The following is a 16,936-nucleotide window of genomic DNA, read 5'->3' as shown; positions in this document are numbered from 1 at the left end:
GGAATATGAGACGTTGTTTAAATGTTAAGTATGGTTACCAAGTGCTCAACCACTTAGAATATTTTTATTAAAATGTTTGTGTATATGAAATCTTGTGGTCTATTAAGATATTGAAATGATTGTTATGATAAACCTATGAACTTACCAACCTTTTGGTTGACACTTTTAAGCATGTTTATTCTCAGGTATGAAAGAAACCTTCCGCTGTGCATTTGCTCATTTTAGAGATATTACTTGGAGTCGTTCATGGCATATTTAAGTCAACGCCTCGCAATGGGACCAAATGTTGATGACTTCGTCCAGGTGGATAAGGATGGGTCATTATAGGTGGTATCAGAGCGATGGTCTTAGCGAACCAGGTCTTGCTTTAGTGTGTCTAACTGATAGTCGTTAGGATGCATTAGTGAGTCTGGACTTCGATCGTGTCTGCATGTCAAAAGTTTTGCTTATCATTTTTGTCGAAAATCATCTGCTTATCATTCTCAGTCTAGACACTTCTTATTGCATTAATTGCATGAATAGTGTAGAGACAAAATTCAGATCTTAGCGTATCTGTTACTGTAGACTTTATCTAACACGTTTCCTTAATTTCCTCCGTAATCTACGGGATCATCTGTATTATACATAGATATTCTATGTAACTATAATATCATCTGATACCCGAAAATCATTTCATAAAATCCTTTACCTAACCGTGCAAGATAAATTTCGCAACCAGTTCAAGTTCGTCGGATTCCGATAACTATTCCGATATGGATTTTCACTCGAACTCCGAAAGCAGTGTATCCGGAATGGATCAACCGATTAGCCATCATCTATTCTGGATGAATTGGGGCTGGGTTCATAGCCTCCTTAATCATTGGAGACAAGAAGAAGGTGGTCCTTTTCATCCACCACATTGCCCTCTTGGTGAAGAAACTGAAGCACTTACCGGTGAACCTGTCCGAAACACCATTTTCTCTCTCATTTCCAGAGTATCTCGTCACGATTATATACTATACCAAATTCTAGATCATATTTATCCGCTCGTCCAAACCGACAATCATCCCGGTGTAATAGAAGAAGTCAACGAGCTTCGCGCTCGGGTAGTGGCTTTGGAGAATATGGTGCAAAGGTTACAAACACCAGCAGCAGCACCAGCAGCATAAACAGTACCACCATCAGTAACATCAACAGTACCACCACCATCCAGCAACAGCAACATCCGCATCTCACACCTCAAATTCACAATCTGTCCCACGAATAGCAACATCATACGCACCATAGATACCAAGGAGTACCAACAACAACAACAATTGATGAAGTATTGATCCATAACTTCATTAATATTCTACTAAGAATATGTGATTTCTAAAAGTTTTAGAGATTATTTATTCTAGCTCAAACCGAAAATCAAATGAGATTAATATTATATTAACTCATTAAATCCATGATTACATCTGATGAGAATATATATGTAAGTATATTTTCATAAAGATTGTAATTAAAAATTCTTTGGTACAAACTGTTAATGGTGAAAATATTTTAACGGGTAGGTAATACCCTAGAAATATTTAGATTTCACATTAATAAGTTACACTGTATATTCTTCGAATCTGATTCAACAGTCATTTACTATCCTATTTACATCCACCGATACACGTATCCGTTCACCACAGAATAACCATATTTATCCAATTTCATATTTGGATTTTGATTTCTCATAATCCAACAAGTGGCATAATGAAGAAAACATTGGACAAAATAAAATTTGTTAGAAACAAACAAATTAACTATGAGAAATTTTGTTAAGAATCCACGCTAACTGTTCCAGCTAACTGTTCCTAGCTAACTGATTACATTTTATTTATCTCAATTTAATTATCGCAATTTACATTCTCGCAACTTTATTTATCGTTATTTAATTTCTGTTATTTATTTTACGCACTTTAAATATCGGGACACATATACAAGGTTTTGACATATCATATCGACGCATCTATATATATTATTTGGAATCACCATAGACACTCTATATGCAGTAATGATCGAGTTCTCTATACAGGGTTGAGGTTGATTCTCAAATAATATATATACTTTGAGTTGTGATCGAGTCTGAGACATGTACACGGGTCACGATACGTATTAATTAATTCAAATGTTATATATTAAACTATATATGAATTATTGAATTGCTAACTGTGGACTTTGAACTATGGACTAACAACATTGGACAATTAAAATGAATTAAAATATTGATTATAACATATGAAACTAAACAAATTTTCAAGTTTGCCACTTGATTTCATCTTAAACCTCATTTGAATCTTGACGATTCCAATCCATGTTCAAATCTTTCATGATTCTTGAAGATACCTCAATCGAGAGGATGAGCCAACCGTACTTCATCTATGAAAGGAAAGATTTATGCATATAGTTATGCACCTGAAAAACTCTCAGAAACTGAGTAAACGTTTAACACGTAGCTGTGCTAAATCCTTTAGTGTTATTATTACCCAAAATAACTTTGCAGTTCCTCTTCAAAGTAGCAAATTTTGTCACACCTCCAGCAAGTCAACTCCGACTTTTCATCTGAGACAACCTTATTACAACCTTGATATATATGTGTACTCTTTATTGTTACTGGGGAACCTTTTATATTCCACCATATTACCATCAGCATTTAATCATCTAAAAATACAATTCTTCTGAAACCACCTCGGTTTGATAACCGATGACCCAGATCCGTTAACTTTGAAAATGCTGACGAAGCAGCATGTTGTAGATGGTCTTAATAGCCAAAAGTTGATGATAAAGAAGGAAGTGTTAGGAACGCTCGATAGAAAATTTGGTACTGAAAATCGGATAGAGCACACCATGAAGGAGACCAAGGATAAATACAAGGACTAAGCCCTATATTCAAAGAATCCAGGTAATTCTAGATCCGGTGAAATCTTTAGAGAATATCTGGTTCCAAAGTCATGTTAAAAATCTTGCGGAAAATTTTTCTTCATCAACCTTCGAACTTAGAAACTCTAAAATATCATCATAAATATCTTCGATATTTCTGAGGATATTTTCATAAATATTCTTGTCTGAAACTATCTACCTCTTCGTGTTTTCTGTATTCCATTATATTGAAAATTTCTGTAAAATCTAAGAATAAACTATGAATGAATAGTGGAGAAGTGTTGGGAATTGAAGCATGAGTTAGTATAATATAATGACGCATGGCTAACGTGATTATATTACAGTAAGTCATGCTGAGTTTCTAATGTAATGTGATGATGATTCACAGACCTTATCCTCATCATGTGCCATGTTACACGACCCTTTCATTCTACTAAATTTCTAAGCATATCACGGAAATATTTCTTTGATATTTCTGTTCTTCTGTAATTCCAACAGTCTACTAATAAATCATGCTATTACATTTACTTCTGATTAGAAGATTTCCTTAAATTCCTTGAATTCCGAAAATCCACCGTGACTACGTCAAAAAGTTAAATCTCTATCTCAATCTTTTGTGACAGCTTCATTCGTACGCTCCACATAATTGAATCGTTTTATCAATGTCACTTAATAATGATAAAACTCTATTTATTAACTCATATTCGTCATGAAAACATTTTTATTGTTAGCCATGACGATAACATTCAAATTTTGGGACGAAATTTATTTAACGGGTAGGTACTGTCACGACCCGGAAAATTTCGACTAATTTTAAATCAAACTCTCGATACGATAGTGTAATTTCAACACGATAAGCAAAGTCTGTAATATTGAGTCTCAAAATTTTTGAACTGTTTCGTATATGCAAATGGCTTTCGACTAGTTCCGACGATTCACGAACGATTAATTGTAAATAGATATGTGTGCATATATATATAAATAATAATTTGATGTATTATATGTTGTTATTAAAATTAATTATGTAAAAATAAAATAAAAATATGATATTATGATAATTAGTATTTAAAACACATCTATGTAAATAAAGTATATTAAATATATATTTTGTGATTTTTAAGTTATTTAGTAAACGACGGTAATGTTCAATTATTATTCGATTGATAGTAAATGAGTTAAACAGGAACTTACGTGATTTTAGAATAAACGATGATCCGAAAATAGGTCATATCAATTTTAGCTTTATTAAAAACATATTTAGAATCTATTTTATCAATTTTAAAAATATTTATTTTTTTAGTTGGGATCGAGCTCGAATGACAGGTAAATTTTTATGAACGATATTAAACAAGTTTAAGACTCGAACTTATGAGACGTTGGAATAAAATGTTGGTACATAATTAAGATATGTAAGGTTTAGATTTATTAAAAATATTTTTACTTTGAGGAGTTGAATTTTAATACTCCGTATAGATTATTTGAAACTAAAAATAAATATTAGACGCACCTTTTTTATCAGGTTTCAAACAGGTAATGAGTGAAATAATTAAATATGTTTAATCTAAAAATTTGAGATTTTTAGGAGCACTTTTATACGTTAACTGTTTAGCAATGGACACGATATAGTCACTCGGGGAAAACTGTCAGCAAGAATTATTTGAGAATCATATTTTTACACGTTTTCTTATTTGATTATTATTATTATTATATTATATTATAACTGTACTTAATTGATAAATATTTGGATTTTACTATGCTTAATTGGATTGAAGGCAACTAATAACAACATCAAACTATAATTCATCCGTAAATTTGAAAATATAAATCGAGATTACTGTACATATTTTTGTTTTCTTCAAACACATATTATATACATATAACACATATATGCATATAGATATATGTCTATAAACATCGCAAGAATCACACCTCTATCTCCCTCTCCTTTCTCAACCGTCCCTCTCGTCACCCATCACCGAGAACCTTAACACCACCACTCGTCACCCTACCACCACTGAGATCACCGTCAACCTCCAACACCACCCTTAAATTATTGCTATCGAAATAATCTACTACTCCTGTTCGATTCTTCTATTTTCTGCACACCTTCGAAAACCACTATCAATCCATCATCAACAACTTGTCATCGACCCATATACTACCATCGATTAATGTTTCTATTTTGACTCACAACAACCACTGCTACTACTATCACCTATTTTGTTATTGTGACAAGGACGCGAAGAAGATAACGTTGCACTATAAGTTGTATAATTAGTTGATGATATATTGATGATGATGATGATACGAAGGCTACTGTTTCTTTTCGTGACCCAACTGCTACAATCACTGCTGCAGCTTCTTTTCGCTATTTCTGGTTGAAAACCACAGTCACAAGCCACGTTTGGCTGTTGCAGGGTATGTTTCTGTTTCGTTGATGAGACTAACAACCAACCTATCGAAACCCACTTACTATTTCCTCTCTATCACCACTAGCTAATACACGTTTGCTGTTTTGGTTTAATATCACAACAACACCACCCCAACCATCAACAACAATATCTCTCTCTCTAACCTTTGTCTTCTGTTTTACTTCGAACAAAACCACAACCCACACACCATAATTGTTACTGTTTTGCTGCTATATGATTTCGTTTATGTTTGAGCTCACAATAAGAGTCACTTTCATGAACCCACAAGGATGTGAAGTGATGAAGATTAACGATGATGATTAAGCTAAAGATGATGATTCTGTTGTTATAAAATTCGTGTGTTCCTGTTTCCATTTCTTTATAATAATAATGATAATGGTGAGAATGATGATAGAGGATAAAAAAAAAATGATGATGCTGTGTTGTGAAAAAGAAATAGAAACTGAGATAAAAACGGGATAAATATATTTAAGTTAGTAAATAAAACAGAAATGTTAATGGCAGCTTAATAGTTAAGGGGTGTTTGCGTTGTTCAGGAGGTTGCGGGTTCAATCCCCGGCCATGGAAAAATTATTTTTAATTAACAACAGAAACATTGGACCGTGACTAATATCTCTCTGTTGGGCTTCGCATTTGTTGTTGGGCCGTGTATGCCCGTTGGGCCGAAGACATGATGTTAAGGAACTTTGGTAAATGACGGGATGGATATAATTAATGATACACAGTTTCATACTTAATAAAATAATAAAAGGGCAAGTTAAATTAAAAACAACTTAAAGGTTCATTGGTTTAGAAGGAAAATGGTGGAATGAGAGGTCTCTGGTTCAAAATCGGGCAAGGGTAATTATTTTTCGCTTATTCTTGTGAGGTAGCATTCTTTTTATTATTATTATTATTATTATTATTATTATTATTATTATTATTATTATTATTATTATTATTATTATTATTATTATTATTATTATTATTATTATCATTAAGGTTACTAAATTCATTGATTTCAACATTAATATATAATAATTATTATTATTATTAAATGATAGTATTAGTATTATTATTAAAATTATTATCATTTTGTATTATTATTAAAATTATTATCATTTTAATTAGTATTATCATTAATATTAATATTATTAATATTATTATTTTTATTATCATTAACATTAAAATTTACATTTTGATTAAAATTATTACCATCATTATTATTATTATTTTCATTAATATGATTTTTATATATAATTTTATTTACATTATTTTTATTATCATTATTATTATCATTTATATTATTATTATTACAGTACAAACATAATAACTTTATTTACATAAATATTTATATATAACAAAGTTTGATTTAACATATAAGTATATAAATATATATGTATTAATATAACCACATGTATAAATATTAATATACAAAATAAATATATAACCTTTGAATTAACAAATATATTACTAAACTAGATAAGTAATATATATAAACTAGTTTGGTTATTATTACATGTTAATTATATGTGTTAATATATATATATAAATGATATAGGTTTGTGAATCGAAGGCCAACCCTATAATTGTTCAATGTCGTTCTATGTATTTTTACTACAAAATACATCATGTGAGTTTCATTTGCTCCCTTTTTAATTGCTTTTGCAATATATATTTTTGGGCTGAGAATACATGCGCTGCTTTTATAAATGTTTACGAAATAGACACAAGTACCTAAAAATACATTCTACGTTGAGTTGTACCACTGGCATATTTCCCTGTAGCTTGGTAACTACTATTTACATGGGTATTGTAAACGCGAATCCTGTTGATAGATCTATCGGGTCTGACAACCCCAACCGGACTGGACGACCAGTATTCAACGGTTGCACAGTACTTCGTTTCGGTGACTACACTTGGTACGGTGTAGTGAGATTTCATAATAAAGGGAATATGCGACGTTGTTTAAATGTTAAGTATGGTTACCAAGTGCTCAACTACTTAGAATATTTTTATTAAAATGTTTGTGTATATGAAATCTTGTGGTCTATTAAGATATTGAAATGATTGTTATGATAAACCTATGAACTCACCAACCTTTTGGTTGACACTTTTAAGCATGTTTATTCTCAGGTATGAAAGAAACCTTCCGCTGTGCATTTGCTTATTTTAGAGATATTACTTGGAGTCGTTCATGGCATATTTAAGTCAACGCCTCGCAATGAGACCAAATGTTGATGACTTCGTCCAGGTCGACCACAATGTAAGGACGGTCGACTATGTAGTCGACCAAGCTTGTGTTGTAGTCGACCAGGCCTTTGACAATAGCTGGTCGACCACCTTGAAAAAGAGGTGGTCGACCATGTTATGAGGTAGTCGACCAAAAACTTGGTCGACCTAATGATGTAAAAAGACAATTTTTTTAAAAAAAGGTGTATTTTGAACGAAAATATTGAAAAAACGTGTATTTTGGCGAATTTCCCTTTTGTAAATATATTTTAAGTCTAAATCAGTTTAGCTCAACAATTCAAAGTGATTAAATTTATATTAGCCCAGTATCAAGTACGGAGTAATAGTTGAGCCCAACTAAAACACCATGTCTTAAACAATCTTAGCCCAACCAAAATTTAAATCCCTACCTCCTTATAATTGTTAAGGGTGCGTTTGTTTGCCTCTTAATGGAATGATTCAGCGCTGAATGCTGAATTATTCAGCATTCAGTGCGTTTGTTTCTGGCCTCTGAATGACATATGGTGCTGAATGGTTCAGAATTCACTGCTGAAGAGAGCTAAAACACTCTCTTAACCATTAAGAGTCTAAATTTAAATTTTTAGTAATATTCTCCTCAAATCATAGCCAGAACACTTAACCAACATGAATATTGAATTTTTTATTCACGTAACACGTTATTAAGGTAATTTTAGTCAACTAATATCGTTCATTCAAAATGATTATCAAACAACTTATTTTCATTCAGAACAAACATTATTCAGAGGCTTTGAATCATTCAGATTTTGAACCATTTAACGTTAAATCATTCAGTTTTATCAAACGCACCCTTAGTGCCACCAGAACTAAAAGTTACACCAAATTTATTTCCTACCTCCTTAGTATTTGTGTACGAATAGAGTTAAAAAGGCATTTAGTACAACTAAAGTCAAGTCCCTGAAATTAGAAAACTGAAATTAGAAAACAGTGGCTCATACTGAATTTGAGCATTCAGTTTATAATGTATGTTGACTATGACAAAGTGATAGATGATTGAGAAACTCACTGACAGGGCGTTCTCAGGTCGTGCACAACTAAAACATATGACGAGCCAAAGTTAAATAATGCTGTAATGGGGCTGTGAAACATTGCACTCGAGATTCACATATTATTATTTGAGAAACCTACTGGTTGGATGTTTGAGAATCTTCAAAAGTGATCCAGGTTCAATCGCCACTGGCTACACTTTGAGACCCTGCCTTTAAATTTAAAAAGAAAAATCAATACAATGCCCGAAAAATATAAGAAAATTATATGTACCGAAAACGACACATAACAAACTAGCTCTTTACGGAGTAATTTATACGGAGTACCAAATAATTTCATGTAGCGGCCTATTTATGGAAGCCCAATATGACAATATCTATTCGAGAACAATGAGTTTGTTTCATTACGTATCAGTTATGGCAATGTTTTCATTTTACAACACTGACATGTGCTTAGGACATGTTTCAGTAATTGACACTGGTGGATCTGAAAACGACCCGTTTGCTATTTGGGTAGCAATCCAGTGGTTTGCAGCATCAGTGTAGTGTACACCATCCCAGCTTATGACCTTTGTTGGATCTTTACACGATCCAGCGAACACTTCAGTTCCGTTGATCTTTCCTTTATTCCCACAGTAAACATCCTCGTCAAGATCATGATACCCACAACAAATTGTGAACCGTTCCTCGAATCCTATCATAATTGATAATGACCGTTTAAACTAAAACCAATAAAACATAAAACAAAATATTCCGATCCACTGAAATTCAGCCTTGTAGACGTACCTAGGTTCTTTGCGTTGCTAATTAGTTGATACTTTGCAGAGTACATGTCCACGTATATAAACATAGCTTCCGGGAGATTTGACCTTAGATTAGCTACTTTGACTCTAAGTTTCTTATTGAACTCCATTGCGATAACGTTTTGACCTTTGACGCACCCAATATCATCAAGGTAACCTGAGGGTGGGTCATGAATCTTGGCATGTGTGACAGGCAAGCATCCTATAGGTCCTGTGTTGTGTATCCAAAATGACCTGGCCCCTTTCCAGTACAATTGCTACGCATTAACAAAATTAGCCAATTAGCTTTTGCAAAGCTGGAAATTTCATTCACACCAAAAACACCAAGTACTCAAGTACATGAAAGGGTCACGAAACGAACCAATAGAAACTTATAACAATGCTATACTAAAGACACTAAAAGAAAATTTAGCCAATTGACTAATTACAGTTATCATTAATGAAGCATATACTACACTGTTTATTACTCTATAAGTCCTAGTCAAAGTGTCCAGTTTTAGATTTTTCCATTTTGACCACGCTCTTGATAATGCTTCTTCAAACGATGTCCTAACTTCACGAGTGGTGTGCAAGGCAAGCATGACAGATTATGTTTCTTCTAAGGTTATCCTAACGACACAAGTGATAGACAAACCGAGCACGACAAAGATCTATATAAAAGGAAAAATGATCTACGCTTTTTTTAATAAGGAAATAAAGAAAAGACAATAGATATGTTAGAGATTTTTTTTATGTGATGAATAATTGAGAGGTAGATTTAGGGGGAAAAATAAGAAGAAAGAATAGTAATAGAAGGAAAATGAAAAGAATTTTTAGAATTCTGGAGATTTGTCGGCGGGATAAAGAATGGCGGCACATGAAAGGGTCTGACTCGGTCTCGGATAAAGAGACTGCGGCACTATGACGGCACGACTCGGTCTTGGAATAAAGAGATGGAGGCACACGTGATGGCGGTCTCCCTCTGATACCATATAATAAAATAATTTTTCACACATTCTGAGATTGATTTTCTAATACTTGTATTATCATTAAGTTCTGGTGGATCGCGATTTGATACTAGATGATCCGTATATTTCTTTTAATAAGTCCCACATTAGCGTGATCGACCCATCTATATTCGGTTGATGATATATATATATTTTTTTTTAAAAAACAAACAATATATTAAAAACAGGAATATGTACAAAAGGGGAGGTGAGGTAGCCAAAGCAGCTACACAACACCATGACACGAAAAAGTAAACACGCTATACGAGAAAACAATAACTAGAGAAAGTATAAACACGAAAAAAGCATCTATCAACCCGGATCAATATTCACTTGCGCCACACTAGGATTATACGGATTTAAAAGCCATTGATGCCAAGACACACAAAACTTTTTCGAACGATTTTTCACCCATTCAAAAGACATAACTTGAACCTCATTAATAATCTTTGAAGGAGCCCATGCGTCGTTACGAAAAACCTTTAGATTTCTATTTTTATTTTCTGTTGATGATATATTAAGATGAAAATTTAAATAGTTTAGGATTTGTTTATTACTAGCAATAGTAATAACTTTTACTTTTAACATTTTAAATATCACAACGTATTTATGTGGCGGGCAGGATCATTATAGTGATGATTTAAACTAAAGCACGTATCATTATAATTATGGTGATACGTAGTATAATCTTAAATTGGGTATAGAAGGAAAAAGTAATTAAGTGAATCTATGTCACACATCTATAGTTTCTATTAAAATCCTATAACGATGATGTCATTATTAGGTTAATTCCTTTGTTAAGAAAAAATCAAAAAAGAAAAAGAAAAAAATCTAAGCATGGTGGGTGATGTTATTAATCTAAGTAATTTTAAATTAAAATTAAATCTTATTTAATTAATTGTTATTATTAAATCTCATTAATAATTATTTTAATTAATTATTATTATTAAATCTTATTAATAATTATTTTAATTATTAAAATTAAATAACATTGAATTATTTTAATTAATTATTTTGAATCGAGTACTGGAAGGTATAAAAGCGAGACAAAAGGAAATCAATTCTAAATTTATATTTTAATTTACACTTTTAAAATAAAATAACAACCAATATTATCTCTTATGATTGGATGTTAATTGTTTAATATACATTTTAGGTGTTTGATGAAATGTTCAGCTGACGAGTTTCTTAGTCGGGCTATGTGGTTCCACGGGTCATTAAACTAAATGACTTTAGCATTTACGTTCACTTAATACCTAAAGCATATCATTAAACTGTTTCGTTTAAATAAATCCGTGGTTCGACGGGTAATTTCACTAGTTTAAAGACAAATATGTATTGGATGAAGCAAAACTAAGATACACTCACATACTCATATTCACACGGTAAACTCACAAGATAAACTAACACAAGTAAAAAGGAACCACTTCTCTCAAGAAATTAGTTCTCTTTGAATATTTTCATTATATATATATATATATATATATATATATATATATATATATATATATATATATATATATATATATATATATATATATATATATATATATATACACTAGTGAAATAACCCGTGAAATCACGGGTTTATTTAAACGAAACAATTTAATAATATGTTTTAGGTATTATGTGAATGTAAATACTAGTCATTTAGTTTAATGACCCGTGAAATCACGGATTTTGACTAAAAAATTTGTCGTTTTTACAAATTTATTGATATACTTAACTTTGTCAGCATAAATGAATTACATTTATTTTTCCACCACTCTCTTCTAGTTTTCATCACAATTACTATTTTTTTTCTTCATAAAAATCTACATTACAATCTTTTCTTGAGATATGTATTTCGCATACATATGTAATGTAATTAATCATATAAAGAGAACTCATATTTGAATAATAATAATATAATAAAATTAAATATAATTGTAATTGTAATTGTAATTATAATAATAAAAATAATTATAAAGTTTGCTTCAAATTGAATATTTATATTTTTAATAATAATTATTAGTTATAGCAAATGTCTCTTCAATTTTTTTAGAAAAATTATAATACAATTATTATATGATGATCATACAATATGTTTCAAAATGTATATATGTTCATGGAGTGTTTTGTAAAAAATTATACAATTTTGTTTTAAAGTTTGTACATATGGTCATAGAGTGTTTTATCATAAAGTTGTATGTAATGTTTCAAATATAGTACATATGATCATGAAGATATTTTATCATAAAGTTAGTACTATTATCATACTAGAGATATAGATAAGTTACATGATATCAACTATAAAAAAAAATATATGTATTGACGTATTGTATATAAGGATACGTTTGCGTTAAGATAATTATGGAAAAAAATTCTTGCATTTAAAAATTTATTTAATATTTTAATAATTTAATATATAATAATTAATGAATTATGACATCAGCAAGTAAGCTATAATTTTGATATGTGTCCTAGATTATAATTTTAACATTGTTAGATGACATCATCATTTTACAATTTTAATAGATAGTATATATATATATATATATATATATATATATATATATATATATATATATGTATATATATATATATGTATATATCTATATATATATATATATATTTATATATAGATATATACATATATATATATACATATATATATATATATATATATATATATATATATATATATATATATATATATATATATATATATATATATATATATATATGCATAAAGGTGTTGTATTTTAGGTATTGATAATAGAAATTGTGGTAGTTTGATTTCAGATATTGTAAAAGTAATCAAATAAAATTGGGGATACAATTTTAAAGGAGAAATGAAGCACCTAATTAAATTGTGTGCAGGAACTCAAAATGGCTGATTATGTAGCTTATATCATAAAGTTTAAGAGATTAATTAAAGAAGTAATAGTAAAGATGTAATATTTATTTTGTGCTTTTTATTTACTCCATCTAAGTTAGTTAAGTAACTGCAAGCAACATACAGGTGTGTCAACTATTAATAATATGAACAAAACGATGTAAATGAACACAGAACAAAACTTCAAAACAAACTTACTTGAACTGAAGCACCAAACTGACTAATAATATCGGGGATCACAACTCTGCTCCCTTCAACACCCAATGTTCGAAAAACGTAGGCAAGATCATTTTGGCCTATATCGATGGTGTATAAAGCTTTCTCGAAATCGTCCGGTCTAGGTAAATTTATTCTTTGAGATTCGTCCTTGGCTACCAAAAACAATGGTACTTTTTGTTAAGTTAGTAAATAGTATATGATATCAACTTTATCTTTATAATGTGTATATGTGTTCAACAGATATCTATTAGTTACCTTGATTGTATAGATAAGTTGTTCTATCTTTAAACTGATTAAAATGCTCAACTTGGATGTCAAGTGAAAATGGACTAACACCATTTAGGAACCATGATTCGTTCACACGCCTAATGGTTGCACCACCCGTTGCAAAATTCGCACCATGTGTGTAATTCGCTTTGATAGAATCCAAATACGCACTTAAGTACAACAACCCTAGTTTCTCAGCTAATGATCATACATCATAACACAAAAAGAAAGTCATTAATAAGTACAATGTTGCGATAATTATATTTTGAATTTTGTTAACTGAAAGTCAACCTGCAAGAAAATAGGTTTTTAATGACGTCGAATGTCACCGCTATATAGCCCAAATGTCGGCATCTATGGTGACGATAAAATCGTCGCGAACACGTCCTCACATTACACATGGCGGGATATTTTTTTATTTCGAATTTAATAAAACAGAAAAAAGATAATTAAAATTTTTTAATGTGAGGACCTATTGTGATGACATGTCGCCAATAATAGTCCACTCTTATTATTTTCAAAGTTTGATCAAATGAAAATAAAACGAAAAAAAAAAATCTATAGCGACGATGATGTAGCTGCAATTGTTAAATTTAATTAAAAATAGTCAAAAGTTGGAGTCGCTTAGTGATCCATTAGGGGAGACATCATATTGCCCCAAAAAACCTTAGGTATGTAAAACACTTTTATTCTTATGCATGTTAATGACATTTTTAAAGTATGTCATTAAAAAATCTATATAATTTATTCAACACTAAATTATTCAAAATTTTTAACCATTTTTCATACCAATGAAGTCTATGATGAGGCGGCCATCACTGCCTCGTCCAACGGGCCGTTTGAAGAAGGTTTCACCACAAGGTGGTCCCGGGGGATAAAACGCTGCGGCTATGCCACCAGTATCAGAATTTGAATCGCCAAAATTGTATATAGCCGGTATGTTACATGTGGAAGAATCTGACCGAGCTACTCGGGCAGCCAACAAGAGGAAAATAATTAGAATGAATGTCATGATGAATACAGAACTCAAAGCAACTCTTTCAATGGTCCTTTATTTGTTTATATACTCACGCACCAGTCTGATCCCTTTGCTTAAATGTCACCTTAACTTCTATACTTTCACCAACCTTATTTTAATATTTTTAGAATTCAAGCTGTAAAATGCAGATACGAATATGACATTGTATTGACCATTTTAAGAGTATTTCTTTTAATGTGAACACAAATGTTTCAGAGTAACATGTTTAGTTATTTTATTAAGTAATTACTTATGGTATAGCTAGCTGTCGTAGTTCTGTTTAGGAATACAATTATTCATTCGTAACTTACAAAAATAGAACTATGTATATATTTATCGTAACATCCCGCGTTTTTCCATTAAATTTATTTTTAACACCGTCTTTTTTTTAAATAATACCTTTCGTTATTTAAAATCGTATTTTCCGTTGACTAACGTTCTTAATATTCCTGTTATTTAATTATAACATCACTAGTTTACTCGAGCGTTTTTAAAAAACTCGTTTGGTTAATTCCCGCACCCGCTTTTAAACTCGAGGGACTATTGGCGTCAAGTGGGCAAACTAGTTGACTAGGTCAACTAGTCAACCCACCACTACCACCACTCATTCAATCCCACATCTCTTTCTCTCTTTTCTCTCTACTTCCATTTTTGGAACTCAAACACCCAATCCACTAATTCATCATCCAAATCCGAATCAAGAAGCAAACATCAAAACAAATTACATTTTCGTGATCATCTCTTCATCCTCTACATTTTGGTACCAATTTAATCAAGTTTGGGTAACTTTCTAAAAATACTAGATTTCTCTAAATTCGTTTTATATACTTGAAATGGTGTTAATTAGTGTCTATGGCTCAAGTATAACATGAATACATGTTTTGTTTGCTCGATTTGTTGTTTTGAGTAACTAGTTTGAACATTTGAAATGGGTGTGCTTAATCTTGAGTTTTGGGTGATTAAATGTTGTTAAATCGTTAAAGTTCATGTTTTAATTGTGTTACTAGTATCACTAGCTTCAATTTGATGCGTAGGTTGCTTTAGAAAACTTCATAAACTTGATTATTGATTTTGTGAGTTTTGGTTAGGGTTTGATAACTCTTAAAATGGACTTTTGATGATTTGAATGCCATGAAATACTGTTGGTAAGTGTTTGGTTGGATTGTATGCTTGATTACCTTCGAAACGGCATATCATACATGTAAATTGGTTGCCCGAATCATGAAATGCATTTTGCGAACTTGAGACTTTGATTATGAACATTTAACGATCATTTGACGAGGTTTTGTTGTTGTAAATGATGAACTCGCTTGATGATATGTGGTTAGTTGTACTCCTTGTCAAAATATCTTTCCAACGATATAAGAAACATGTTCTAAGTGTTTTCAGTTCACAAATTGTGTTAGTTTGAGTTTTGGTTCGTGCACTTGTGTGTTTCAGCAAAACAGGGTCTGTATGCTGATCTGGACGCCGTCCAGATTGTTGGACGCCGTCCAGTCCTTCAATGCTGGACGCCGTCCAGATGAACTGCCAGATTCTATTTCGCTTGGTCGTTCACCGTTTAATTCTAACTATGCTACGCACCTCCGATTAACATGAAACTTGGCCAACATGCTCATATATGATTATATAACTTAGAAAAATTGTCGGATACCCGACCCGACCCCGTTGACTTTGACTTTGACCAAGTTTGACTTTTAGTCAAACTTAACCAAATACTTATGCAATCGTTCTAATCTTTCTTTTATACTTGATTCTTGCATGAAACTTGACAACGTGACTCACATGCTATATATATTCGAGTCGTAATGAGCCATAGGACTAACTGAACACATTTCACCAGACTTTGTGTCGTAACCGGTTAATAGATATAACTTACTTGTTTAGGTCAAGGCTAAGCAACTTTTGTAGTGACCCGAACATTTCCATGTTTATATATATTAAATGAAATTGATATTTACATGATTAAGTGTTTCCAACATGTTAAGCAATCAAACTTGTTAAGACTTGATTAATTGAAATAGGTTTCATATAGACAATTGACCACCCAAGTTGACCGGTGATTCACGAACGTTAAAACTTGTAAAAACGATATGATGACATATATATGATTATATATATAGTTAACATGATATTATGATAAGTAAGTATCTCATTAGGTATTTTAACAATGAGTTATATACATAAAATTGTGTTTATTGAATTAAG

At 31.1% G+C, this 16,936-nt stretch overlaps 1 protein-coding gene across 1 annotated transcript; it reads right to left on the bottom strand.

The window, feature by feature from the left end:
* Positions 1–8,787: 8,787 nt before the first annotated feature.
* LOC139849802 (GDSL esterase/lipase At5g14450-like) lies at positions 8,788–14,722 on the bottom strand. Its single transcript, XM_071839424.1, has 5 exons — positions 14,500–14,722; positions 13,699–13,908; positions 13,423–13,595; positions 9,344–9,617; positions 8,788–9,251 (listed from the first exon to the last, which is right to left on the bottom strand). Exons 1-5 carry the CDS (start codon positions 14,720–14,722, stop codon positions 8,992–8,994), a joined length of 1,140 nt encoding a protein of 379 aa, XP_071695525.1. The 3' UTR covers positions 8,788–8,991.
* Between the last annotated feature and the right edge of the window lie 2,214 nt (positions 14,723–16,936).

This window comes from Rutidosis leptorrhynchoides, chromosome 5, assembly GCF_046630445.1.
Source record: "Rutidosis leptorrhynchoides isolate AG116_Rl617_1_P2 chromosome 5, CSIRO_AGI_Rlap_v1, whole genome shotgun sequence".
NCBI lineage: Eukaryota > Viridiplantae > Streptophyta > Magnoliopsida > Asterales > Asteraceae > Rutidosis > Rutidosis leptorrhynchoides.
Note: the sequence above shows the minus strand (reverse complement) of the source record. Positions and strands in the feature narration are given on the sequence as shown.

What these genes read in the sequence shown, in the direction of transcription:
- LOC139849802 (XM_071839424.1), bottom strand. Translation starts at nt 14,722, where the DNA reads ATGACATTCATTCTAATTATTTTCCTCTTGTTGGCTGCCCGAGTAGCT. An exon ending in CCTCATCATAGACTTCATTG is followed by an intron (nt 13,909 to 14,499) that starts GTATGAAAAATG and finishes TATGATCATTAG; the next exon opens with CTGAGAAACTAGGGTTGTTG. An exon ending in AGTTTGGTGCTTCAGTTCAA is followed by an intron (nt 9,618 to 13,422) that starts GTAAGTTTGTTT and finishes GTTAATGCGTAG; the next exon opens with CAATTGTACTGGAAAGGGGC.